This window comes from Kogia breviceps, chromosome 12 (assembly GCF_026419965.1).
Source record: "Kogia breviceps isolate mKogBre1 chromosome 12, mKogBre1 haplotype 1, whole genome shotgun sequence".
Lineage (NCBI taxonomy): Eukaryota > Metazoa > Chordata > Mammalia > Artiodactyla > Physeteridae > Kogia > Kogia breviceps.
In genome coordinates, this window is record NC_081321.1 from 10,560,955 (window position 1) to 10,587,319 (window position 26,365).

Sequence of the window (26,365 nt, forward strand, 5' to 3'; positions counted from 1 at the left end):
CTGTCTTTCAGAATTGCCTCATAATTTCTGGTTTACTGAGGATATTCTTTCCTGTTTCCCAATTCTTTATAGAAGTAATTTTCTGTCATTCTGGGGATTTGACGTGGGAGTGGGTGATTAAAACTAATGCCAAGTGTGGCATTATAATCTAGTCTCATTACTGATCATTGGAGCTGGAATCTCAGTGTATTATTCTCCACATCTAAATTCTCCTTTGGGAGACTGGCTACATAAATTATCTTGGGCAAATATTAAACCTGACTCTAATTATCTTCTGGGTCTAACTACCAAATTCCAAGAAATATGGAAAATATAAGAACAAATTAAACATAACCATGAATATTCAATCAACTAAATTCATTGAGGAACTATGTAGGAAAAATGACTCAATTTCTTCCACAAATAAATGTCATAGAAAAAAAGTGTGTATGGGTGAAACGGTATAGGTTAAAAGAGACTAGAGTGATGTTTCAGGCATGTGTAAACATATGGATCTTTATGGATCCTGACTTGATAAAACTAATGTAAAATATTTTTTTGAAACAGCTAGGGAGATTTTTAATAAAATGAACCTGTTATTAGTTGATATTAGTTGATATTAGTTGATATTTTCATTAATTTCATTTGCTATGATAATGGTATTTTAGTTATGATTTTTAAAAAGTCCTTATCTGCTAGAGCAGGGGTAAGCAAACAATAGCTGCAAATAAAAATCAACTTTTATAGGAACACATCCTGCCCATGGCCTCGCATACTGTCTATGGTGGCTTTCGTGCTACAACAGCAGAGGTGAGTAGTTGCAACAGAGAGAGGGGTTGCCTGCAAAGTGTGAACTATTTACTGTCTGTTCCTTTACATAAACTGTTTGTGAACTGGTTAAGGGGGGAGAGGAATAAGTTAGGAGTTTGGGATTAACAGATACACACTACTATATATAAAATAGATAAATGACAAGGACCTATAGCACAGGGAACTGTATTTAATATCTTGTAATAACCTATAATGGAAAAGATCTGAAAAAGAATATATATATATGTTTATATACACACATATATATATATATATATATAAAACTGAATCACTTTGCTGTATACCTGAAACACAACATTTTCTATCAACTATACTTCAATAAAAAAAATTTTTAAAAAGATGTATTGAGGTATTTATAGGTGAAAGACAGGATATCTGGAAGTTCTTTTAAAACAATCTGGTAAAACAAACAAAGTTGGTAGAAGATAGATGAAACAAGATTGGGAAAATATTGGTAATTCTTGAAACTGATGATGACTCGATGGGATTCATAAGCTATTCTCTCTACTTTTGTGTACATTTGAAAAATTCTATAATCGATTCTTGAAAAAAATCATCTTAAGTATGCTTATTGCACATGAAAGTCCTGTGTTTGAAATGCTTTAGTTCTGACTAATTAAGCAGGTAGAGAGAGGGGGGAAAAATTGAAGGTAGAGGTTATACGTTGAAAATCCACTATATGAACTACTGTGCTAAGTTCTTGACAAATTTCATTAAAAAAATCATTATAACAACTCCTTGAGGTGGATATTATGATTAATGATTTATTAATGAAACAGAGGCTTGGAGACATTAATTAATTTACAGCTAGAAAAGGGGAGAGAAGGAATTTGACCGGTACCATTCTTAGTCACTGTCATCACTGGTGTTACACATCCACACTGTAAAGTGGACAAGCCGAGGCCCCACATCTGTTTAAAGGTCAAGAAATATTTCACAACCACGTAGAGTCTATAATAGAATACAAACACTGGAGCCTTCAACTGAGAAGTTTTTCATCAATGCGCTGTGAGCATTAAAAACAAATTTCTGGTCGACCTTAGAGTTGCCAAGTTTGCCTGTTGTCAAGGGCGCTGCTTGGTCCCCACACCCACTTATCTCTTTCCGTTTCTCTCTCTCCTATAAGATTCAAGGTTTGGCAGAGACTGTATGTCTCTACCGCCTACATTAAGCCCGGTCCCTGGAATAAAAGGAGAAGGTCCAACATGTTTCCTGAATGAATGAATGACCAAGAACTTCCATGCCACGACCTCATCCTTGTGTATAAAGTCTCCTTGTGCTGGACACAGAGGCACAGACAGATTATAAACTTCCAGATTCCAAGGAAGGACTCTTGCTGCATAGTACGTGTTCAACTTATACATCAGGAGATAATTTATTACTTTTTGATTGTCTGCTTTTCCAGGTGATGGAGAAGACATACCTGTTTCTTAACCTCTGGGGTGGCTTTTGTGGCAGAGGCCTGGGGAGGCATGATGTGGTTAGAGCAGTTGTTTTAGTGGTTTAGTGCCAGGGTGTTACATGCTTGTTCTTGCCCTTGCCTGATACTAGTCTACTCAACCTGACTTTTGTCCATTCCCCAGAGATTTCAAGCAGACGAGTCGTGCTTGAGTGCCATTAGAAGGGGCGAGAGATTGCTGCTGGATGTGAAAGGGGGATATTTGCAGAGTTTGAAGTAATGTGTCTTTACAGGTAAACAGGATTTGAATTTAGCCCAGATCTTAAACAGCTCCTATGGTAGAGGGCTAGACACAAAATTCCCACATGCACACAGGTAATGATAAATGTCAAGGTTCGTATCCCTGAGCAATGATGCTAGCTTTGCCCTCCTTCAGTGCAGGGGAATTAAGTCAGTTTTTCAGTGAGTGCAAGGTGATGGATGGTGCATTCTGGGAAAAATGGGTGCAATAGATGGAAACACATCCACAGACCCAGGAAACATTTAACTTTTATTCCTACCTCATATACTGCATATCTTCTGCAAAAATTATGAGTTAAATATAATTTAATGGAGACAAAGTACTTAAAATATAATTGCGACAATTAAAAAAAAGAATCCTATCACGAATACAGAAGGAAAAAGAGCCAGTAAACAAAACAAAACAAAACAAAACAAAAATAGGCGAAATAAGAACAAAATCTCCTCAACTTTGAGATGGTACATTCATTCCTCTTCTTTCCCAGGTCGAAGCTCCCTGGGGTAACTGTTGAGACTGGGCCCCAGAGTAAAAGGTAATGATCGCACTGAGGGCACACACCTGATTCACAGAAGCAAGTCTATGTTCCAGACAGGGCAGCCGAGGCTGAAGAGGTTGCATCTAAGTCTTCTTCTGTTCCACTGAGGTCTCAGGGAAATGGAAGCTTCAGGACACTTGAGGTTGTTGCCCAAGTGCAGCTGGGCTTAGTTTGCCCAAGCCCTTAGACTTCGCTGAGGTTTAAAAATGGGTACTCTCCTTGTCTGTCGTGTTCAGCTGCAAGTATTCCAGGGTGCCCTTCTTGTAGCTGGCTACCCGGGTTGGTTTTCTGTTCCTTATCCCTGAGGCCTGTCTTTTCTGTAAAGAGCTGGCGATCATGTCTACAAACTCGGCTTGCAATCGCTGTTGGCTTTCCCTGGAGAGAGAGTGCGGAGGGAAAACGGATCTTCTCAGCAATTTATACAGACTATCCCTCAGCTCCAGAACCGCCAGTTCCATTCACTGAATACTTGTTGAACACCTATTCTGGGCTGAACACAGGAAGTCCAGAGAACACAAAATGATCCTTGCCTCGCCTTCCCTTGATGAGCTTAAAGATCTGTCATCTCTGCCCAGTGTAGTTGTAGGAAAAGCAGAATATATTTCGAGCAGGAAATTATTGATATATTTCAATTTCAAAGTGAAACAACATGCTGCGGAATTCGGAGGCATGGTTAGGTTTACACCTACCTCTGCAGGGAGGGGAGAGGAAGCCAGGAGGGTGCTAGGCCCCTGCCACCACGAAACTCTGAAAACGCATTGGTCCCACGCCTTCCTAGGAGTGTGGCTTGTCTGGGGAGGGCTCACAACGGGCGGAGGGTTTCAAGAGCTTAGAATGGGCCTGGGGTGCTCTTAATAAGGGGCCAGGTCCCCCGTGACCCAGGGACCATCTGGGTTGTCTTGGCATCTCTACGGTCTTCCCCATGTGTCTGGGTCCTGCATCTAGGAGTCTGCAAAACAGGGTTTCTCTACCACAGCAAAAGCCATTCCAATGGCCACAGTGACTGATCGCAGTGGCCAAGGTGCCACTGGAAGACCATTTGAGTCATCTTTAGGGGAACTGAAACCGGTTACTCGGACCTGAAACCTGTGTGTGTCAGGTTCCCCTAATCTCACGGGGAATACACGCTCCATGTGAAGACCCAGACCCGCAGTCCTGGAGCTGGGGACGTTCCTGTTTCATCGGGTGACTCGGCAGAGCACTGCAGGCACGGGAGGCAATGCGGTACAGCGAGCTCCACTGCTCTACTTTTGTTACGACTGGAGCGGGAGGGAGGGAGGGAGCCCTAAACTGTCCTCTGGTCTCCTGAGCACGCCTGAAACCCTCTAGTGGTCAGAGGAGGGAGGTTTCCAAGCTTTTTCGTGTGTGTAGTCTCTCACCTTGTATTCATTGCATCACTGCCGCATGCAAAGCACTCGACAACAGTTAAACCGGCTGCACGTAGCACAACTTACAAAGCCAAGACCTCCCCTCCCCCAGCCCTCCCCATCACAGCCGCAGGCAGCTTACGCGGTCGGAGGGGTCGGCAGGCTGTACTCCTGGTCCTTCCCCCCGGTCAGCCAGTAGGTGGTCTCAGTTCCTCTTCCCTAGAGAGGAAAGAAAGGTGTGCACCATGGAGACCAAGACGGTCGGCTCTAGCCCGTCGTTCTGACCCACCGTTCTGGCAAGTAAGGGTCTGTTTCCAAAAGACATTTCACCTCTGAGTTTCTCATCAGTGCCTATATTTCAGGACAGCACCTGTTCCTGATATGATTTGCATTATCTGTAGACCGATCTTTATTTCTAAGTGCCTGTTAAAAAATAAGTCTCTCATCCACCAGACGTGTTTTTTCAAAGTAGAATTTTCTTGTTTCCCCAAAGATATTTCGAAATATCACCACAGCAACAGCACAAGAGCTCTAAATAAAGGAGGAAGGACATTCATCTGCAATCTTGCTATGCCGACGAATCCAACTGGCTTCTGTTCTCTACGTTTTATTCTGGCCCTTTTTGTCTCAAAACTTTGCCACAAAGCTTGTGCCACAGTGTCCCCACCTTAAGTGTGTAAATTATAAATGCATGTGCATCATAATAAACGTTCACTAAGTACCACTGGCTGGGCCCATCTGGAGGCTATAAAATAAAAACACAGGCAATTCTGTTTCTGCTCGAGCTTGTATTTGAAAAGGAGACTGGATGTTTATATTTTAAAAAATCACTCATTGAGGGCTTCCCTGGTGGCGCAGTGGTTGAGAATCCGCCTGCCGATGCAGGAGAGACGGGTTCGTGCCCTGGTCTGGGAAGATCCCACATGCCGCGGAGCAACTAAGCCCGTGAGCTATGGCCGCTAGGCCTGCGCGTCCGGAGCCTGTGCTCCGCAACGGGAGAGGCCACAACAGTGAGAGGCCCGCGTACCGCAAAAAAAAAAAAAAAAAAAAAAAAAAAAAAAAATCACTCATTGAAAACAATCGTGGTTTGGGGCTGCGTTTGGACTGTAATAATCCTTAGACCACTTCTGTCTGGGGGGCGGACACCCTGCAGAAAATGTACTTACGGAGAATTAAAAAAGCGAGCGTGACGTTCGGACACAACTACCTGAAAGGAGGCTGTCCCAGCTGCCGTCACAGAGCAGAGGCCAGCGGCCCTATGACTGGTAGAGGCAGATGGTCTTGGCCGATCACTGGCTTCAGACCACCTGTGAGTGCGGCTGCCTTCAACCAGCAGCCGGTGGGCCACCTGGAGACGCGCGGTGGCTCTCGAGGGCTCGTTCTAAATGTGCGGGGCAGCGGGGCGCACGCCTCTGGAACGGGGATTCTTGCATCTCCCTGTGCGCCACGGTCACGTAGAGCACGTGTTTCAAGTACAGATTTCTGATCTACACCCAAGGAGGGTCTGACTCAGCAGGCCCGTGGGGGCGAGTCCAGGCATCTGCGTTGTAACGGGTGCCCGGATGACACCGAGTCAGAATGTCGAGCCGCACCGCGAGGTTCGCTGGTCCGGAGCCTCAGAAAAGCACAGCAAGAGAGGTGGCCGTAGAGAGTAGCGGCCTCTTGCGGTAAAAGCGAGGACGTAAGTGGGGAGAGGGGGGCTTTGACTAAAGTAGTCCTGCAACAGACTTAGCTCTTGGGAGTGGAGGGGGAACTGGGGACAAACCTGGACACAGGTGAAAGAAAAGGTGGCAGCATTTTATAACGTAGTGGCCATAGTTCAAAACATCAGAAGGGGTCTTTGGAGTAAAGGAAAGTTCTGAGTTTATCGTCTTCGGTGGTAGCTTCTCCTACAGGGGAGAGTGGGTGATCACTGCGGGGAGAACAGGAGAGCATTCTTCATCACTTCATCACTCACCAATACACTGAGCATTGGATGTCCAGTCTCAAAGGAGGCATTCCCCCGGGGGCTGGTGAGAGCTTTTTTCTGGGTGCTGTCTCTGTGGATTCCTTACCTTTAAGTACGTTTCTCCTCTCACTTCATACAGGAACTGGCACTCCGTTCTCTTCAGGATGGATATTGTGGAGCCGCTCACATGAATTCTCAAGGCTGCAAATGCAAAATAGATAAATGAAAATCTCATCCGTTTTGAAAGCTATTTTATATGGCTCCGTTTGTTTCCCCTTGAGCCAGAATATTTATTACAGGTGCTCTTGGCAGCTGAGATACTGTAGTAAAAAAAAAAAAAAAAAAAAAAAAAAAACTTAAAAATATCATCAGTGAGATAAGAACTATTATCACACATGGGAAGAGAGAGGGTCCTGAGTGAGGGGGCTCCTTAGGTTGCACCCCATAAATTCTCATCCCAGCTCAGGGTGGGAGCCCCGGGGCCTGGCTTTGGATTCAGCCTGTGGTGCTGAGCTTAAAAGGTGGAATTTGCTCTGGTGTCTCCATATAAACATTCCAATAAGTAGCTAAAGTGTTGGTGGCAAGGTGAAAATTCTGGAGAGAGTTATGGAGTCTTGATTTTCTCGTATTTTACTCTTCCGGGATAACTGTTATCCTTCTAACAAACACGTGGTGAGGGCAATCTCATTCACTGATTCATCACTATATAACACCTTCCCACTCTGGGTGCCACAGACAGTAACAATAGCCCGTATTGCCTGCCTACCATGTACCAGAGGGCTGCTCAATGCTTAAAACACATCACTTCAACTCCTTCCAGAAACCCTTCCAGCAAGGCTGGAATCCCATCCTCCGTTTGTATCTTCAACTTTCTGATGCCTAGAAAGATGAGGTAACTTCCTCCCAAGCTTACACAGACAGTGACTTGTATAGTTATGATTTTAACCCAAGTCTGTTTGGCCCCAACCTTATTATTTCCTTTACACTGTGATTTTCTAGTTCAAAGCAGTATCAGGTTGTCAGTAGACTGCCAAAATACCATACTACCACCAGCGTTTTGTAAGCCCCCACACACATTACCAATGTCTTCTTTCTCTCTTGTATATATTTCTAATATTGTCATAGTCATAGGTATTTATTGAGCATTTACTAGAGGTAACACACACTGCCTCTACCTTGCCAGAAAAACGCAATATAAGCTTTTGCATATAACAAATACTTATTCTCGTTTTCTCTATTAAAACCAATTCCAAGGAAAACCAAATAAAACAGGAATAGGAAAGTGAACCAGGGTATATACTCTGTATCTAACCCACTGAATTTCTATTCAGTTTAACAGAAATCCAGCACGCAGCAACGAAGACCTGACGCAGCCAAAAAAAAAAAAAAAAAAAAAAAAAAAGTAAACCTTAAAAAAAAAAAATTTAGCCCTGGAATGCGTACCATGTCTTTCGTTTTTCCTTATTAAAGGCTCAATCCAGGGGGCTTCCCTGGTGGCGCCGTGGTTGAGAGTCCGCCTGCCGATGCAGGGGACACGGGTTCGTGCCCCAGTCCGGGAAGATCCCACGTGCCGCGGAGCGGCTGGGCCCGTGAGCCATGGCCGCTGAGCCTGCGTGTCCTGAGCCTGTGCTCCGCAACGGGAGAGGCCACAAGGGTGAGAGGCCCACGTACCGCAAAAAAAAAAAAAATAAAGGCTCAATCCAGCACTTTGTATAGGCTATGTACATCAGGCAAAGTTCAGTGTTCATAGGAGCTTGACATTAGCTGCCTCAATTTATAGCTGTGGTAGTTTGTCCACAGGGGTGTCAAATTTGAAGTCTGTAGGAAACAGATCTGGGGCCTGAGGACAGATTAGTCTGTAGGACTGTCCATAACATCAGCAACACCAGTAATATCTCCAATTTCTTTTTGGGTCCTTTTCTCAGCTGATGCCTGTGAGGCCATGTAAATGGCGGCTGCTGCCACAGATATCAGGCTCCTTCCAGGAACCAAGTGCAATGCCACAGCTTTACGGGGTATATGTGTAGCTGCCATCTGTACTTTAAATGTCCCAGGAACTCCTTCCTGTCTGCAGGCAATACAGAGACAAGCAGAAGCTATGGCATCATTAGCCCTTCCCCCCTTCAGGCTCTTCTGTTCATACCCTTTTGCCTGAAGAGATTTCTGTTAAACGGAATTTCTGTTTAACTTACATGGATCTATGCTAAATTTCACGGCTATTCCAGGTAGAGCATGCCTGAATGCATTGCAAGTGAACCCAAATTAATGATAACAGTCTACAACTGACTCAAAAAGGAAGAATAAAATAGTTATCAGTAAACGGCAATTTGTAGCGAGGACCGGATTGACCCAGGCTCACGGCCAGTCAGGGTGAAGAGTCATTCTTCATCTCACTGGCGCTTATTCTGCATTTTATCCTACAATTCCCCTCTGCTGGAAGACAGAATCTCTGTCCTCTGAGAAAAGCAGTCTCCCTTCTTACGGAGGCCAGTGGATTCCATCCGCGAGGCTGTGTTGACTGTATCTCCGAACAGGCAATAACGGGGCATCTTGATACCCACAACTCCGGCAGCACAGGGACCTGAGAGGGACAGAAAGCAAGAGGTGGAGGCAACAGAAGTCACAGAGTGGAGTGGGCGGCGGCGGGGGGGGGGGGGCGGGACACGACGACAGGCCTCTTCTCAGGGTCACGATGCGCGATACCTCATTTCAGGGAGAAGCGGTTCAAGGTGGGAAATGCGACCTGTGACTTTTGCTTTAAATCAGTGTATTCACTGAGGGAGCACCATTATCCAAATCACGCTTTCAGAAAGTATTTTGCTCTAGCACAGAGAAGCGCATTGGCAAGAAACACGGCATCCAGAGATCCAGGCCGCAGAGATGTAAAGTGCTCCTTGAGATTATATATATATATAATATATATATATTATATTATATATAAAGATTTATTCATTATTTATTTTTATTTATTTATTTTCAGCCACACTGGGTCTTAGTTGTGGTACACGGGATCTTTTGTTGCAGCGCACGGGCTTCTCTCTAGTTGTGGCGCGTGGGCTCCAGAGTGCCTGGGCTCTGTAGTTTGCGGCACGCGGGCTCTCTAGTTGAGGCGCGTGAGCTCAGCAGGCTTAGCTGCCCCGCGGCATGTGGGATCTTAGTTCCCTGAGCAGGGATCGAACCCGCGTCCCCTGCATTGTTAAGGCGGATTCTTTACCACTGGACCACCAGGGAAGTCCCCCTCTTTAATATGTTAAGTAGACGGCTCTCAGGAAGGATGAAGACTATCCCACTATCCCAGTGCCCGCTTCCTCTGCCGGCCACACAGCCCGGAGCGCTGAACTGCTGGAGGGCACAGTACCCTCGAAGGCTCAGTGGCCCAAGTTTGTTTTATTTTATTTTTATTTAAGTCAGAGTAGCCTTTTTGGCATTGGTGGCCTGATGATGGAAGACCCAGAAGACAAGGACTTGGCATCTTCTTCCCTGAGCATTTCACGCACCACGTGAATACAGAACGGGGAGCCTGTCGCCCAAGGATACTCCAAAAAGCAGAACAAAAGCCAAGGCAAGGCAACGCACAGTGGCGTATCAGGTAGGAAAGAAGGGTTTGCTCGCTCAAGCATTTGTGTGGAAGGACGGAACATAAAGAGTTAAAATTTTAGGGCTTCCCTGGTGGCGCAGTGGTTGAGAATCCGCCTGCCGATGCAGGGGTCACGGGTTCGTGCCCTGGTCCGGGAAGATCCCACATGCCGCGGAGCAACTAAGCCCGTGAGCCATGGCCGCTAGGCCTGCGCGTCCGGAGCCTGTGCTCCGCAACGGGAGAGGCCACAGCGGTGAGAGGCCCGCATACCGCAAAAAAAAAAAAAAAAAAAGAGTTAAAATTTTAGAAATTAAAGATTAACTCAGAAACTGCAAAATCGGGTTTTGGATAGAGGTAACTTTTGATTTTATGGTTGGCTGATTGGGTTTTGACCTCTATGAGTTTCTTGATAGATTTGTCCTACAAATACTCGTTCATTGTTAATGAACACTGAAAAACTAAAAATACTGAACCCTCCCCTGTTAGGTTCAATGCAAAAAACAAAACAAACCACAAAGAAATAACAAACAAACAAAAACAGCAGCAGCTACTTGATTAGAAGCTCTCTGAGCTTCCCAGAATCTAAAATATGGCACAAATGAACTTATCTACGAAACAAAGTCACAGACATAGAGAACCTGTGGTCGCCAAGGGGGAGGGGGTGTGAGGGGAGGGACAGGCTGGGAGTTTGGGCTTAGCAGATGCAAACTAGTATATGTATGTATAAATGAGTCACTTTGCTGTACACCAGAAACTAACACATTGTAAATCAACTATACTCCAATAAAATAAACGAAAAAAAAAAAAAAGATCTCTGAGCTTCCCAAGGCTGTGTCTAGACTAGTCACGTCAGAAATGGAATGATAAAACTGGGAAGGGCCTGGAGGTGGAAAATGCCTGCAGATGTTATGCTTCGTCTTCAACTATCAATATTTAACTGCAACCTTTTAATTTCTTAGGGATAAACCCGTCCCGGTATATGTGTCTACTGTTTACTCTCATTCCAGCCCAGTGTGACAGTGCCTGGGCCCTGGCAGTCACTCAGGCACCGAGTAGGTCGCAGAGGAAAAGTGAGGGGACCAGGACCCCGAGCTCCGTTCTCCCTCCCTGGTTCCAGCAGTTCTGCCGCTGTCCCCTCTTCCAGGCCCTGCAATTTGTGATGGGTCAGGGAGATGCTGAACAGTTCCCTTATGTGTATATGAAAACATCTACGACAATTTGGTTGTGACATGACTGGGGAAGCCCACAGCTACGTTCCTGGCTGTCAAAGATGTGGCAGCAGCTTTTTAACTTCTATTTACTGTCACTCAGAGACTCTCACTGATTCATTACTCAACCACATGTTTACGGTCTGTCTGACTCTGTGCTGGGCACAGGGGATACAGGATGACTTTTGCAAACCACAAAGCCTGGAGCGACCTCTTGGGTTTTCTCGACGCTGGGTCTGCTGTGAGGCTTGGAGGGCAGAAAAAGGGGCAATGACAAGAAATTATAAGGAGATGTGATTTACTTTAACACAAGGAAAGACTAACAATTACAACTATTTGATAAAGGAGTGAGCTGACTCTGGAAATACTGAGTTTTCAGGGAGTCCTGGGATTATTTATTCTAAACGTGGTTATGTTATTACGTATCTTGGAAACTATAATTTACGTCCTGTAAAAGATTAATCTAGATGACTTCCGAGTTCCTCTAGCACTATATTTTTCTGTAATACCGTAAGTCCCTACATAGGAACGAATTCCATTCCGAGAGCGTGTTGAGTCTAATTTGTTTGTAAGTCCACCACAGTTAGCCTAGGTACCCAACTAACACAATCGGCTACGTAGTACTGTACTGTATAAACCTATTACAATAGGTTTATAATACTTTTCACACAAATAATACATAAAAAACAAACACAAAAAATAAAGAAAACATTTTAAATCTTACAGTACCTTGAAAAGTACAGTAGTACCAGCTACATCACTGCTGCTTTTATGCTCACTTCTGGACATCCTGGGCTCGAAATAAAGATACTGCACTACTGTACTCTAAACAGTACCATACAGTAAAGTACACAAAAGCACAACCACTTGTAGAGGATGCACACATGTGACAACATACGCCAGATAGGTGAACTAACTTAACATGACTGGACACGCGAACGCATGTTTGTATCTTTAAAAGTTCGCAACTTGAAGGTTCGTATGTAGGGGACTTACTGTATTCGTAACTCATCTTCTCAAATCTCTACATTCAAGGTTGGATAAGTTTCATGGTCTTTAAAGTGATCCATGCACTTTCTGTACCACTGAGGGGTTGGGGGAACATAAACGCCCTTTTATTGTAGGGATCTGACCAGATATGTTTTCCCCCTGTAGATAACATATTCCATTTAAGATACTGTAATATTTTAGTGGAAAAAAAATACACAGAAGTTGGGGGTGGGGGAGAGGGAGGGAATGGGAAAGAGATAAATGACATAGTAAATAGGGTGGCTTAAATAGGAAGTCTGGAGCTTGGTATTTTAGTTTGTGGTTGGTGTTTATCATTCCATGAGTGCTGTCATGGCTGTTGTTTCCTAGAACTCTCTAGAGACTAGTTACAGGTCTAATTATGTCAGGATGTGTAACGGGACTTTGTATTTGGCAGGAGGATTCAAGAGTAAACCTCATGTGAAAATTGATCACGTCTGAAGATCCTTTAACCTTTCTAATTTAGTTGGTGCACAGAGGTACATATGGTTCTCGATTGCTACAATGCTCAACTACATACCAGAGTGAATTCCAATGCGAATCCATATTGGGAGGCCGGGAAGATGCTCTAGCTCAAAGGTCCCCATGAAGCTGAGGATGTCCAAAGCCATCTTGGCAATGTCAATTGCATGCCGGTTGCCATTTCTCTTAGGCAAACCACTAGCTACCATGTAGGCATCACCAATGGTTTCCACCTGTGGAAGTAGTTTCTCATCAGTGAATCTGCCCCTTCTAATGGCACAAGAAATTCAACAGAAGCAGTTAGTCACATAAAAAACATTTTGAGGGCTTCCCTGGTGGCGCAGTGGTTGAGAATCCGCCTGCCGATGCAGGGGACACGGGTTCGTGCCCTGGTCCGGGAAGATCCCACATGCCGCGGAGCGGGTGGGCCCGTGAGCCATGGCCGCTGAGCCTGCGCGTCCGGAGCCTGTGCTTCGCAACGGGAGAGGCCACAACAGTGAGAGGCCCGCATATCACAAAAAAAAAAAAAAAAAAAAAAAAACATTTTGAGAACTCAGTATGAGCATGGCCCTGTTCACTTTTCCTGGGACTAGTTCAAGACCAGTTCTATGCTAATTTTTTCAGGGTTTTTATAGCCTAGTGAAATAGTTGATAAAACAACTATAAAGGATTTTTTAAAAATATTTTTTTTTTTTTTTTTTGCGGTATGCGGGCCTCTCACTGCTGTGGCCTCTCCCGTTGCGGAGCACAGGCTCCGGACGCGCAGGCCCAGCAGCCATGGCTCACGGGCTTAGTTGCTCCGCGGCATGTGGGATCTTCCCGGACCAGGGCACGAACCCGTGTCCCCTGCATCGGCAGGCGGATTCTCAACCACTGCGCCACCAGGGAAGCCCTAAAAAATATTTTTAAAATTAATTTTTAAATTTATTTTTGGCTGTGTTCGGTCTTCGTTGTTGTGCACGGGCTTTCTCTAGATGTGGCGAGCGGGGGCTCCTCTTCACTGCGGTGCGTGGGCTTCTCATCGTGGTGGCTTCTCTTTGTTGCGGAGCATGGGCTCTAAGCGCACGGGCTTCAGTAGTTGTGGCGCACGGGCTTAGTTGCTCCGCGGCATGTGGGATCTTCCCAGACAAGGGCTCGAACACATGTCGCCTGCATTGGCAGGTGGATTCTTAACCACTGCGCCACCAGGGAAGTCCCCACTATAAAGGATTTTAACCATATGAAAGTACTTTATAATAACATGAATCATCCAGATGTGATGACAATTCTATCAATGTTGAAATAATCTGAATGGTTTTATATAATTTTAGGAACACCTCTAAATACCAGAAAAGTCATCTTTGGCTCTTATCGTTTTTTATAAACTATTTGACAAAAAATAATTATAAAACTCAAAATGGATTAAAGACCTCAATGTAAAGTCAGACACTATAAAACTCTTAGGGGAAAACATAGGCAGAACACTCTGACATAAATCACAGCAAGATCCTTTCTGACCCACCGCCTAGAGAAATGGAAATTAAAACAAAAATAAACAAATGGGACCTAATGAAACCTAAAAGCTTTTGCACAGCAAAGGAAACCATAAACAAGACGAAAAGACAACCCTCAGAATGGGAGAAAATATTTGCAAATGAAGCAACTGACAAAGGATTAATCTCCAAAATATACAAGCAGCTCATGTAGCTCAAAATCAAAAAAACAAACAGCCCAATACAAAAATGGGCAGAAGACCTAAATGGACATTTCTCCAGAGAAGATACACAGGTTGCCAACAAACACATGAAAGGATGCTCAACATCACTAATCGTTAGAGAAACATAAATCAAAACTACAATGAGGTATCACCCCACACTGGTCAGATTGGCCATCATCAAAAACTCTAGAAACAATAAATGCTGGAGAGGGTGTGGAGAAAAGGGAACCCTCTTGCACTGCTGGTGGGAATGTAAATTGATACAGCCACTATGGAGAACAGTATGGAGGTTCCTTAAAAAACTAAAAATAGAACTACCATATGACCCAGCAATCCCACTACTGGGCATTTACCCTGAGAAAACCATAATTCAAAAAGAGTCATGTACCAAAATGTTCATTGCAGCTCTGTTTACAACAGCCAGGACATGGAAGCAACCTAAGTGTCCATCAACAGATGAATGGATAAAGAAGATGTGGCACATATATACAATGGAATATTACTCAGCCATAAAAAGAAATGAAATTGATTTGAGTTATTTGTAGTGAGGTGGATGGACCTAGAGTCTGTCATACAGAGTAAAGTAAGTCAAAAAGAGAAAAACAAATACTGTATGCTAACACATATATATGGAATCTAAAAAAAAAAAGTTCTGATGAACCTAGGGACAAGACAGGAATAAAGACACAGATGTAGAGAATGGACTTGAGGGCACCGGGAGGGGTAAGGGTAAGCTGGGACGAAGTGAGAGAGTGGCATTGACATATATACACTACCAAATGTAAAACAGCTAGTGGGAAGCAGCCGCATAGCACAGGGAGATCAGCTCGGTGCTTTGTGACCACCTAGAGGGGTGGGATAGGGAGGGTGGGAGGGAGACGCAAGAGGGAGGGGATATGGGGATGTATGTATATGTACAGCCGATTCACTTTGTTATACAGCAGAAACTAACACAACATTGTAAAGCAATTATACTCCAATAAAGATGTTAAAAAAAATAATAATAAGTATAGGTTCCTCTAAGACATAATACACTTTCTTGTACTATGATGATTCCAATCACTTTTCTTGTAATAGGTAGTAGACCTATTTATTCTTTGATAAATGTTCTCCCTTTTAATATTATTTTCATAATCATATACATAGTTCACATGTGTTGGTTAGTTAACTTCATTTTGCTGAGTATCTCTAAAATGCATAATCATTTTCTATTCAACGGGAACTCTTGTTAGTATGGCTTTCTGATCTATATAGGGTGAGGACTGGGCTAAGATAAATCCTAAAAGGAAGTCCTCCCTGCGGGTAAAACCATCATAACAGACTGTTACATGAATGACCCCTAAACTTAAGGATACAGAGTTTTAGTCATGTTGTTTATCTCAGTAATCTTCAAATTAATCCATTGAGTTCGCTATTATTATGCCATTTTACAGATAGGTAGATTGAGACTTGCTGGAATTAAATACTATATTTTATGAGGTCATGCAATGAGGTGGGGCAACCTGGGATTTGAAAAAAAGAGCTCTAATACTGAAGTTACTTGTTCCACATGCTCTGCTGCTTTTCCAACATGAAAACGTGGGAATGCAGTTCTCCTTTACTATTCCGATTCAGACATTATCAGCCCGGGACTGGCCAGCACCCTGGTCAGGCAACAGATCCAGCTCTGTTCCTTACTCTTCTTCGAATGATGTTTGCTACTTCAGCAACAACGACAAAAGATTCCAATTCTCCTGAGAATAACTCTGGTGCCTTCTCTCCTTCATTCATAATCAGCCTAAACACTGCCCATTTTGTGAAGATGACTGAAGAGTAAACCATTTTCCCTAAATTTAACACCCCAAATTCATTCCTGCTGGACTGTATGTCGTGTCTTTCATATTGGTCCTTAAAGTCACAAGGTCATTTCGACTTACGACCCTTCTTATTCTTCCACTTCCCTTCACTTTTAGCTCAGATTCAACCACTAATTCATTAAATCTTAAATTACAAAGGACGAGACCTGAGTAGAGCTGACCTCTGTACCCACAGGTTCCGCACTGTGGATTCAACGAACCATGAATCAAAAATACTTAAACAAAATTCCAGAAAGTTTCAAAAAGTAAAACTTGAATTTGCCACACTCCAGCAACTATTTATATAGCATTTACATTGTATTAGGTAATATAAGTAATCTAGAGATGACTTAAAGTACATGGGGATGTACCTAGGTCATATGCAAACATGCCATTTTATACAAGGGACTTGAGCATCTGGGGATTTGGGGATCCATGGGGGTCCTGGAACCAATCCTGGGGCAGAGGGGCTAGTGGGTAGCAACGGAGGACTGTAATAACAGAAACAACCAATTCTGGCTCTGCTGACCTGGGGCTGAACCATCACTCAGCCTATTAGGTGAAGTGGTTATACCTTGTACACGTCGTGGTGATCGAGAATGTGGTCAAAATTCTTATAGATGTCGTTGAGCATGTCCACCACTTCCATGGGGGTGCTATACTTGCAGATGGTGGTGAACCCCACAATGTCACTGAAGTAGATTGTAACTTCCTCGTATAATTCAGGCTCCACGATGCCTTTCTCCTTCAGAGACTTGACCACCAGCCTAGATGAGGAAGCGAAAAACAAGGCCTTCAACTTCAGCAAGTTTCTTCTTCCCCTACAGAAATCTTTGAGACAGTACTAATTGTCCACCAGGAATTCTAAAGGATTTCCAGTCAATTGTGTGGCTAGGAAGCAAAGATAGTTTGCATATACCAAATGTATGAATATACTACACACACACGTAACACATGTATTTGACCTCAGATGAATAGGAGGTTCAGCATTAACTTAATACTTGATTATAACACTAATACACATGTACACATAACTGTAATACCTACACAACCCTAATACTTGCTCACTTTTTACCTCTCTGTTGATAGCTTCTTCTAGATAGAGCTCTACATCCAGAAGCCGAGAAGGAGAGTGTGTCATTGACGTGAGAGCTTGACTCACGAGAGCTATCAGATCTGACCTGCTCATCAGTAAGTAGTTTTACTTCCCTGGCATATTTAACATGGCCTTGTGTAATATCACTAGGAAGAAATAATGTATTTAAAATGAATTTTGATATATTCTGAACCCGGATTTGTTTGAAACATTTTGGACCAGAATTGGGTCCTTTAAAAAGGCCACATCAATTACCACGTAAACAAGTTAAAATTCTGCTAAAACTGCACAAGTCAAATAGAAGCAACTTAGAATATCTCTGTTGAACAGATATAAACAGCAGTATATTATACAGACTCAGAATTAAGAGAGAAGAACCACAAGAAGAGATGCCACACTTCCTTTATGTGCCAAGTTGCCTTTTCATTGAGTAAATGGGGTGGAGGGGTGCTGACATGAGGCTGCGTGTTCCCTGTCTGCCTTTGGGATCACTTGGTAAAGGACCAGGGTATGGACCGCCTGCAAGCTGGGAGGTATGACAGAGGTCGTAAAATCCCTTACTTTTCCAGATGAGAAAGCTGAGGCTTAAAAAGAAAGTATGGGGAGTTCCCTGGTGGCCCAGTGGTTAGGACTCCATGCTTTCACTGTCCAGGGCCTGGGTTCAATCCCTGGTCGGGGAACTGAGATCCCACAAGCTGCATGGTGCAGCCAAAAAAACCCCAAGCAAATAAAAAAGCATGACTTTCACAAGCTCCCAGAGCCACTGCGGGCAGAGCCAGTGCTGGAACTCAGTAACTCCCACCCTTCAGCCTTTTAATTGCATCACATTCCTCCACAACCCAGGCCTCGGATCCTCGGGGTGATGGGGAAAATTTGGAGGTGTGCCGGCTGTAGTAAAGGAAGAAGGTCTGGTGCTTTCCTGGAAATCAGACAGCCAATCAACCACAAGCATTCCCAAAGCTCATTTAGAGAACCTTCAGAGCTTCAAGCGAGGTCCTTTCAGTTGGTACGATGATGAAATTTGGGAACTTGAAAACCATCCCTGCCGTGTGGCTGGTTAGATTCGCAGGGGCACGTCTGGGGTGGTGGTTCTTTACGTGCCCCGAAGAAGGGTGCAGATTATTTGGAGGCTACATAGACTAATGATAAGATTGGATATTTCGCCATCTTTGCCCTTCATTTTACTGCTTATAGCTGAAAAGTCATATGAGCTTAGAAAATAGTATGTTACCTGAGAAACTCATGTTGGTGGGTAAATGAAGGAAGGGCTATGACTTAACCTGGTGAACTTTGAGAACAGGTTTTTGCTGACACTTTATACAGAGTAGGTGTCTTAGAAGTGCTTCCCATAGGTAGGTAGTATTTTCCATAGGTAGAAAACACTTCTATTTTAACCTGTTTCAAAACCCCAAGGAGTACTGTGAAATAAGTGTCTAAGTAGTATCTGGCTCCTACCTGCAATTTATTTACAATTTTGTTGTAAATATTTATTTTGGATTCTTCTAGGTATCATGCATGTATATTTTAGTTTTCTTTTGCGAATATAAAGAAGTTGTATATAAATGATCAAAGTGACTTGCCCTGTAGTCATTGTGTATTGCAGCCCTTGCTCTACAATCTTTGGTGATCCAATAGGAACATCTCCCATCTAGTGGTCAACGTGGCACACTGAACCAAGGGTAGGAAAAAATGCATGGTGCTGAGCCAGCTGTTTCTAATCGTGTGAGCATCATTATTGGTCAAAACCGTCAGTGATAAAAAGCTGGGAAGGCAGCTCAATCATCAGGATGTTGTTTTTGTCACAACTCAGCATGAAAGGCCAGGCGAGGACTGATGTATTATATAAAGAACATTCACAAAGCACTAACAGAAACTGCCATCCCTAAAGTGAATAATAAGGGCTCCAGCCTATGCGCAGGGCACCAATGCCAGGCTGAGGGCACATGGGTTGTGCATTAGGCTTTCTTCAGGGCCAGATGGCTGAACAGGGCATGTGTGTAACTCCTACCTCCTCATCCAGGATTGTAGAAGAGAAACTATTTCTTTATTTAGAAAACAACTCACATGAGCTCAAAATCATTCCTTTATTACTGTAGAGCTGATATGCTCAATGAGCATGGGTTCAAAATAAAATAATAATTAATGCAAGTAATATATAAAAGTCCTAACTACCATGCATAGTAATAATAACCATGGACGTTACAGACACTGTGCTAAGTACCTTGTATTGTGCCCATTATTTCAGAGGATTCTTGGAGCCAGCCTATGACGGGAAACTCGAGGCTTGCAGTGTTTAGGTAACTTGCCCAAGGCTGCAGGTCACAAGCAGGTGGTGGAGCCACGATTTGAAGTCAGGCCTAGCTGACCTCAGTTTCCATGATTTCACCCAATGTGACACTGCCTCGCTTATCCTTAATCTAAGAGGACAGTTTATCATTCATTAATGAGCAGAGAACATTACCTCTCACTTGTGGGTCCCTTGGTTCAACCTATTTCCCAGCTGTTCACATTTTAATTTTTTGCTTATCTTAACATTTCTTAGTTATTACCTGAGGACCTACACTTATAAAACGTTAAACTGGGATTTCAACCTTAATTTCTTTCTCTTCCGTCATGTTTGTAACATTGTTGCGCAAAATAGAGATCAGCCCATAGATGCCTGTGTGATGAGACACCCAGGGAGAGTGGGACCATACCTTCTCCACTAAAGATGCTCCCACTTTCTGTAATTTGGCCTCTACTTTGAGGCAGACAGAAGAAAGCAAAGAAACTAACACTTAGTGCCGGAAAATGCCTTAAAGCTCACAGATTCTGTAGGAAAACTTTAATTTCCATTTTTGGACTGGGGAGAGACAGAGACTGGCCTAAGGTCCCAGACTTAGCAGAAGTGGCCAAGAGGTGTTGGAACCCAGGTCACTTTAACTCTACCGTCCATGTTCCTTCCATGGCACCCACACAGCCACTGGAAAACATCCTCTTTCTTCTAGCTATTTAGACAGTGCAAACCAGGACAAGGCTTAGCAAGGTACATGAATTCTTTAAAAAATGTATTTTCTCATATTTTATTGTGCAATATAAACTTGACTAAAATGCACTAAGTAACAACATGTTATATTTAAGTCAGCACTAAATTAAAATGTTTGGTGGGAAATAGCATAATTTATTTTAATACACTCCAACTCAGTCTGAAGGTGAGCAGTTTATTTCTGAACGTTTAGAGATTTTACCTATAGCTTATTATTGAAACAAACAAATTTTTTGGTCTCTTCCTTCACCTTTGATTTTTAAAAATTCTTCTTTAGTTCACAGTGTCATAGAAGTGTAAAATAAGACTGATAGAAACCACTCAAAAACATATGGCTTTATATACATAAAAAATTCAATAATGTTGTCACAATCCCTAATACAGTATTTTTTTTCTTTTTCTTTTCTTTTTTTTTTTTTTTTTTTTTTTTTTTTGTGGTACGCGGGCCTCTCACTGTCGCGGCCTCTCCCGTTGCGGAGCACAGGCTCCGGACGCGCAGGCTCAGCGGCCATGGCTCACGGGCCCAGCCGCTCTGTGGCACGTGGGATCTTCCCGGACCGGGGCACGAACCCGTGTCCCCTGCATCGGTAGGCGGACTCCCAACCACTGCGCCACCAGGGAAGCCCCCTAATACAGTATTATTCTTATTTATTTACTAGCATCCAGAATAAATACATGTTCTGTACCTATTAAATTGTTCAAGTATATCTAGAGCAGTGCTTGTAAAAGTGTGGATACATGCATTGTTAAACAAAACAATCTGTTGAAGAATATGCAAAAGGGAACAATGCTATATAAATACAGAGAAAACCAATGCCAGACAAATATGCTTTGGCTTTCAGCCTTAAGGGCTGAGCGTGTCTGTGGAGTCTGGGAAATCACGTCCGTGGGAGGAGTTCCTTACCTTGGGAGCAACATAAAATTAAGTCTGTCAGCCCTGTCCCTCTCTGCCTTGTACAGCTGTGTCCTTTCTTCCACCAGATGTTCCAGGTTTCGGGAATACAGCTGTAGACGTCGGATCAAGGTATCCATATAAGTTTCATTTTTTTGGTCATGGAAAAGGCTGTAGGTAGTGATAGATGAAGAGGTCTCCATATTATTAAGAAAGCATGAACATCCATTAAAACAATGGGCAAATACCATAAACAGGTAATTAAACAAAGAAAGAATAAAAAATGACCAACAAATGTAGCAAAAATTTTTAACCTGAGGAAGGATCAAAGAAACAGAAATAACATTTTTAAAAAAGGAAAACAAATGTTAGCACAATGGTAATCAATGTAGGTAAGACGGAAGAAAAATATACATTACAGCCTTTCTGGAGGGAAATTTGGTAAAATGTGTCATAAGCTTTAAGAATGCTTATGCCGATTGGCCCATCAACCCTACTTCTAAGAATTATCCTAAGGAAACAATCATGCATGTGCTGAAAGTTAACTACAAAGAAGGCCACAGTACTCTTCACAAGCAAACATTTAAAAATAACCTAAATGTGTAACAAGAAGTGATTAAAATATGAAACGATGGAATAGGAATGTATCATTAAACACAAATTAGAATCATGATACACACAAAGATGCTACCTCTATATTATTAAGTGAAAAAAGCCAGTTTATAAAATAGCAAAAATTATCATCCCGTTTTTAATCTTTGAAAACTGGTGGTCATCTATTAAAAACCAGGTGATGTTTTTACTTTTTTGTTTGCTTATTCATATTTACTAAAATTTTAATAAGGAGCAACTTGCAATAAAGGAGAATATAAGAAAAGGACCAAGAAAAGTAAAGCTGAGCCTTATAATAGTATCTCCTCAGACAGAGTCAGGGTCCTAGAGCAAAAGCCCTAACTCTGGAGTATTTTGTCAGATCAAGACAACTTAGATGAGATGGCAGCTTTTTGTGACCCTGTGACATGCCTAGGTGCAGAGCCCAGTCGGGAGGCACACTGAGTCCCGCACAGCTGTTGTGAGGATTGGCGACACCGTTCGTGACACAACCAAGGGATGACTAGATCGTACCATTTCATTATCACAACAACAATTACAAGTTGCCAATTCTTCACTCAAAAAGATGGACTACATCATAATCCCCTTGGTGTGGGGCGGGATGTTTGTTAAAAAATCCAGTACTTTTCTGAGTCCTATCACAGACCTATACGACTGGAAACTGCTAGGTTTGGGATTAAAAGAAATATTTAACAAGGTCCCTAGGAGATCCTTACCGGAAACCATTATAGAGTCTAGTTGGGTAGAAAGAGTGAGGGAGCAGGTGTAAGGGATGTATTATCTTATTTCATGATGAATTGATTCAATTAAAACAGTTTCCTCAACCTTGGCTGTGTATTTTAATCACTTGAGGAGCTATGTAAAGTCCTGATGCCAGCCTGCACCCAGATCAATTACACCAGACTCTCTAGGGTAGGACTCTGGCATCAGCGGTTTAAAAATCTCCGCAGGTGATTTCAGTGTGCAGCCAAGTTGAGAACCACCATATTAAAGGCTAAATATCAGGGGCCTAGTTTTATTTTTTATTTTATTTTTTTAAATTTTATTTATTTAATTTTTTTTTTGGTGGTACGCGGGCCTCTCTCTGTTGTGGCCTCTCCCGTTGCGGAGCACAGGCTCCAGACGCGCAGGCTCAGTAGTTGTGGCTCACGGGCCCAGCCGCTCCGCGGCATGTGGGATCCTCCCGAACTGGGGCACGAACCCGTGTCCCCTGCATCGGCAGGAGGACTCTCAACCACTGCGCCACCAGGGAAGCCCAGGGGCCTGGTTTTATCTTCACGAGCTTACATTTCATCTGTCACACATACAGTCTCATCTGCTCTTAGTAACAGGTCTGGGAAGGAGTGAGAATAATAAATCATTTATTATTTCCTGCTCCTTTTCCACATATAACGGTTTAGATCAAACAATCAATGGTCACACTTTCATTGTCTTCACTCTACCCCATCTCGGTCCCGGGCTTTATTAAATTAGCTTCACTAAGTGTCTGTGTCTTTGACTTGATGGGAACTACAGAAAGAGCTGGAAGGAACTGCAGAAATCATCTTGTTCATTCCAATCTGACTAGCAATGAAATTGATACCCAGGTCGGGTGTGTTGCCCAAAGCCCCGCAACTAGCTATTATTAGAGCCTAGCCTAGAAACTAGATCTCCTAACTCTTACCTCGGAGCTATTTTTCTCCCCCTGCATTGTATCTAACTGAAAACATGGGAAATCTAAAATTCAGTCTTACTGGATAACTGTATGTTACTTTTTTTGATCCTGAAATATAATCCGATTCATGGCTCAAGTGCTTAAGGCCAAAGTTGCTGATCTTAAGATTTTAAAACTGTAAGAAACTTTCTGATCTTCAGAATTATCCAGGGTTTTGTGCAGATTTGTACTAGACTTCTAAATCCTAATTACCTGCAGAAGGGTCAGGCAACTATATTTTGAACAGATCAATCAGAATTTATTTTCTAATCTGGCAAGTTTTACCCTTGAGTGCAGTACTTAACGTTTCAAGTGATTATTACCCCAAGAAAATGGTCTGTTCACCTCCATACCATTTTAAGTTTTTTGAGACAGGTATTGTAGTCTGTGATTTTTCATTAGAAAAGACATTCTCACACTTAGCTGCCACAGAATGTCAGCTAGTATTAGAAAAACCTGAAATTAGAAGGGAAAAGTAAAAATTTCAGCCATACCCAAATATCTTGGCCAGTGTATTCTCAATCTTCTTGAAGTCTGGCCTCTTTTCTGGATCTTCCTCCCAGCAGTTTTTGACAAGTAGATAGACCTGGAGGAAAGAAGAGGTGGAAGTGAAGTAAGTTGGAAGGAGAAAGACAAATACCATATGACATCACTTATAGGTAGAATCTAAAATATGGCACAAATGAACCTATCTACAAAACAGAAACAGACTCATAGACATAGAGATCAGACTTGTGGCTGCCAAGGGACAGGCAGGGAGGGAAAGGGACGGACTGGGAATGTGGGGTTAGTAGATGCAAACAATTACATGTAGAATGGATAAACTACACGGTCCTACTGTACAGCACAGGGAACTTTATTCAGTATCCTGGGATAAACCATCATGGAAAAGAATATTAAAAAAAAAGAATATATATGTGTATAAGTGAGTCACTTTGCTGTACAGCAGAGATTGGTACAACACTGTACATCAACTATACTTCAATAAAAATAAGTGAATAAATGAAGAGGTGGGTTAGCTCAGAGGGTGGCATTCTATCCTATTCTGTTCTGGCATGGGAGTAACTGAAGCAGGGACTATTTTTGAAACATCTCAACTCTGACAAGGAGGATGAAACGGCCCAGCTCCCTGTGGTGTGTCTCAATCACTGCCGCCGGCACTACCTTGCCTCACCCTTCCCTTCGATCCTGAACTAAGGAAAACGGAGATACTGATTTGGACCAGGTGGGGCTGATGGGAGAGACAAAATCCTTTACAGACGGACGTTTGCAGGCTTTGTGCGGGGGATGGCAGCAGTAAACAGCTGGGCTCTGTGAGTACAAGGCAAGTGGCTCTAAATGAGTGAGGCTCTACGACGGTGGTTTTCAACCACCCCTGACCGTGGAATCGTCTGGGGAGCGTTCGCAAAACTTCTTATGATTTCGGGAGATTCTGAATTAACTGGCTTGTGAAGGGGCCTTGTTAGGGTTCTCAGATATAGCAAACAGAAACACAGGACACCCAGTTAAACTTGAACTTCAGATAAACAACGAATAGTTTCTTTAGCATAAGTATGTCCCAGATGTTGCATGGCCAAAGGACACGAATCTATACACTTCTAGGTTCCCCGGGTGATGCAATGCCCAGCTGCGGTGAAGAGAGAAGCGAGGAAGGGGAGGTACCGAGGGAGAGGGAGACGCGAGGAAGCCTGTGGAACCGTCTTTCGTTTGATGCCACTTGTTTGCAGCTTTTGTGGGATCGAAAAGCAGGGTGAAAACCATTTGTTTTAAATAATAAAGTTTGTTCTTCACTCTGACCCCAAACAGGATCACAAAGGGTACTAGATAGAGTCCCTGTCTGGGTTCTTTTGCCTTAGCGAGAGTCCCTGGGGAGGGACAGGACCACCGTATGGAACCGTGGTTGCCCGTACTCACCACTAGGTGGTGCTCCTGCCTGGGAAACCGATCTGCTGGCTGATGGCTTAGCAAAGAAGGGCCAGAAGCACTGACAAATGGGCTGATAGGGCACCGCCCGTGAAACAGCAGATGCTCTTCAGGCATTTTGCCAAGTCTTGGAGTTTCGGGCCTGTATTCTGTTGGAACCAGCTACTAGATAATGCAATCGAATTCCTCACATCCAATTCCAGAACCATCCAGCCACACGAGTGAACTGATGAGGAGGGTGCTTTGGTGAAAGAGGTTGTAAACAACATGTGGATAGACTCAGGCTAGAAAGGAGGGTTTGAGAAGAGAGATGCTGATGTGTGCGGAGGAATCCCAGGATCCAGAAAAGCAGGAGGAAAGTAAGGCATGAGGAGAAGCAAGGATAGAAGCAGATGTAGCTCAGAACCCTGGGGTACAACCTGCCTTTAATGCTGAAAAAGAGAGACAGAACTAAAAATGGCCCATTCATGCCCTGCAGAGTCTGGCTATAACCACATCTGGCAGGTTGCTTGCAAATTAAAGCAAAATATTTTTATCTTTATCCTGCAAGGAACAAAAGTTAAAAAAAATTTTTTAATGACCATAAATACTTTTTAAACATTTACTTACCATCTTCGGGATTATAAAAGCTCAGATAAAATTCTAAAAAATAAAATTAGATTTTTTTTTTTCCCACAGGCCTTAAAGGCCTTTGTGAGGGATTACAAAAAAATTAAGCAGATACAGAGAAAATATCCATTTTCTTCAGAGGAAGGATAGAAAGAGTGAAAGTACATTGCTCTATTGTTTCTAGATGTTGGCATATTTATTTTTTAATCAGGAGGTAGTATTTATAAGCTTAATATGGGTATCACATGGAATCTTGCTCTTTTAGCTCCTAAAAATTGAGAATGTAATGTGTACTTGAGTTCCTTCCTGAGTTGGGAGCAGGGTAGGCTGATAGTGGCTCTCAAGGGT

The 26,365-nt window shown here is 43.1% G+C and overlaps 1 protein-coding gene across 3 annotated transcripts in view; it reads right to left on the minus strand.

Moving 5' to 3' along the window:
• Positions 1 to 1,551: 1,551 nt before the first annotated feature.
• The window catches only part of GUCY2C (guanylate cyclase 2C), a 106,211-nt gene continuing 81,397 nt past the window's right edge, over positions 1,552 to 26,365 (minus strand). The window contains exons 21-28 of one of the 3 annotated variants that reach the window (XM_067010603.1): positions 23,980 to 24,071; positions 21,193 to 21,351; positions 16,742 to 16,934; positions 12,695 to 12,869; positions 8,843 to 8,941; positions 6,467 to 6,561; positions 4,555 to 4,631; positions 1,552 to 3,420 (exon numbers count right to left, since the gene is read on the minus strand). In XM_067010603.1, coding sequence (XP_066866704.1) covers positions 3,246 to 3,420; positions 4,555 to 4,631; positions 6,467 to 6,561; positions 8,843 to 8,941; positions 12,695 to 12,869; positions 16,742 to 16,934; positions 21,193 to 21,351; positions 23,980 to 24,071 — 1,065 coding nt within the window. In that variant the 3' untranslated portion in view covers positions 1,552 to 3,245. The remainder of the gene's footprint in view (positions 3,421 to 4,554; positions 4,632 to 6,466; positions 6,562 to 8,842; positions 8,942 to 12,694; positions 12,870 to 16,741; positions 16,935 to 21,192; positions 21,352 to 23,979; positions 24,072 to 26,365) is intronic. The other 2 variants (XM_067010604.1, XM_067010606.1) reach the window with 2 other exon arrangements.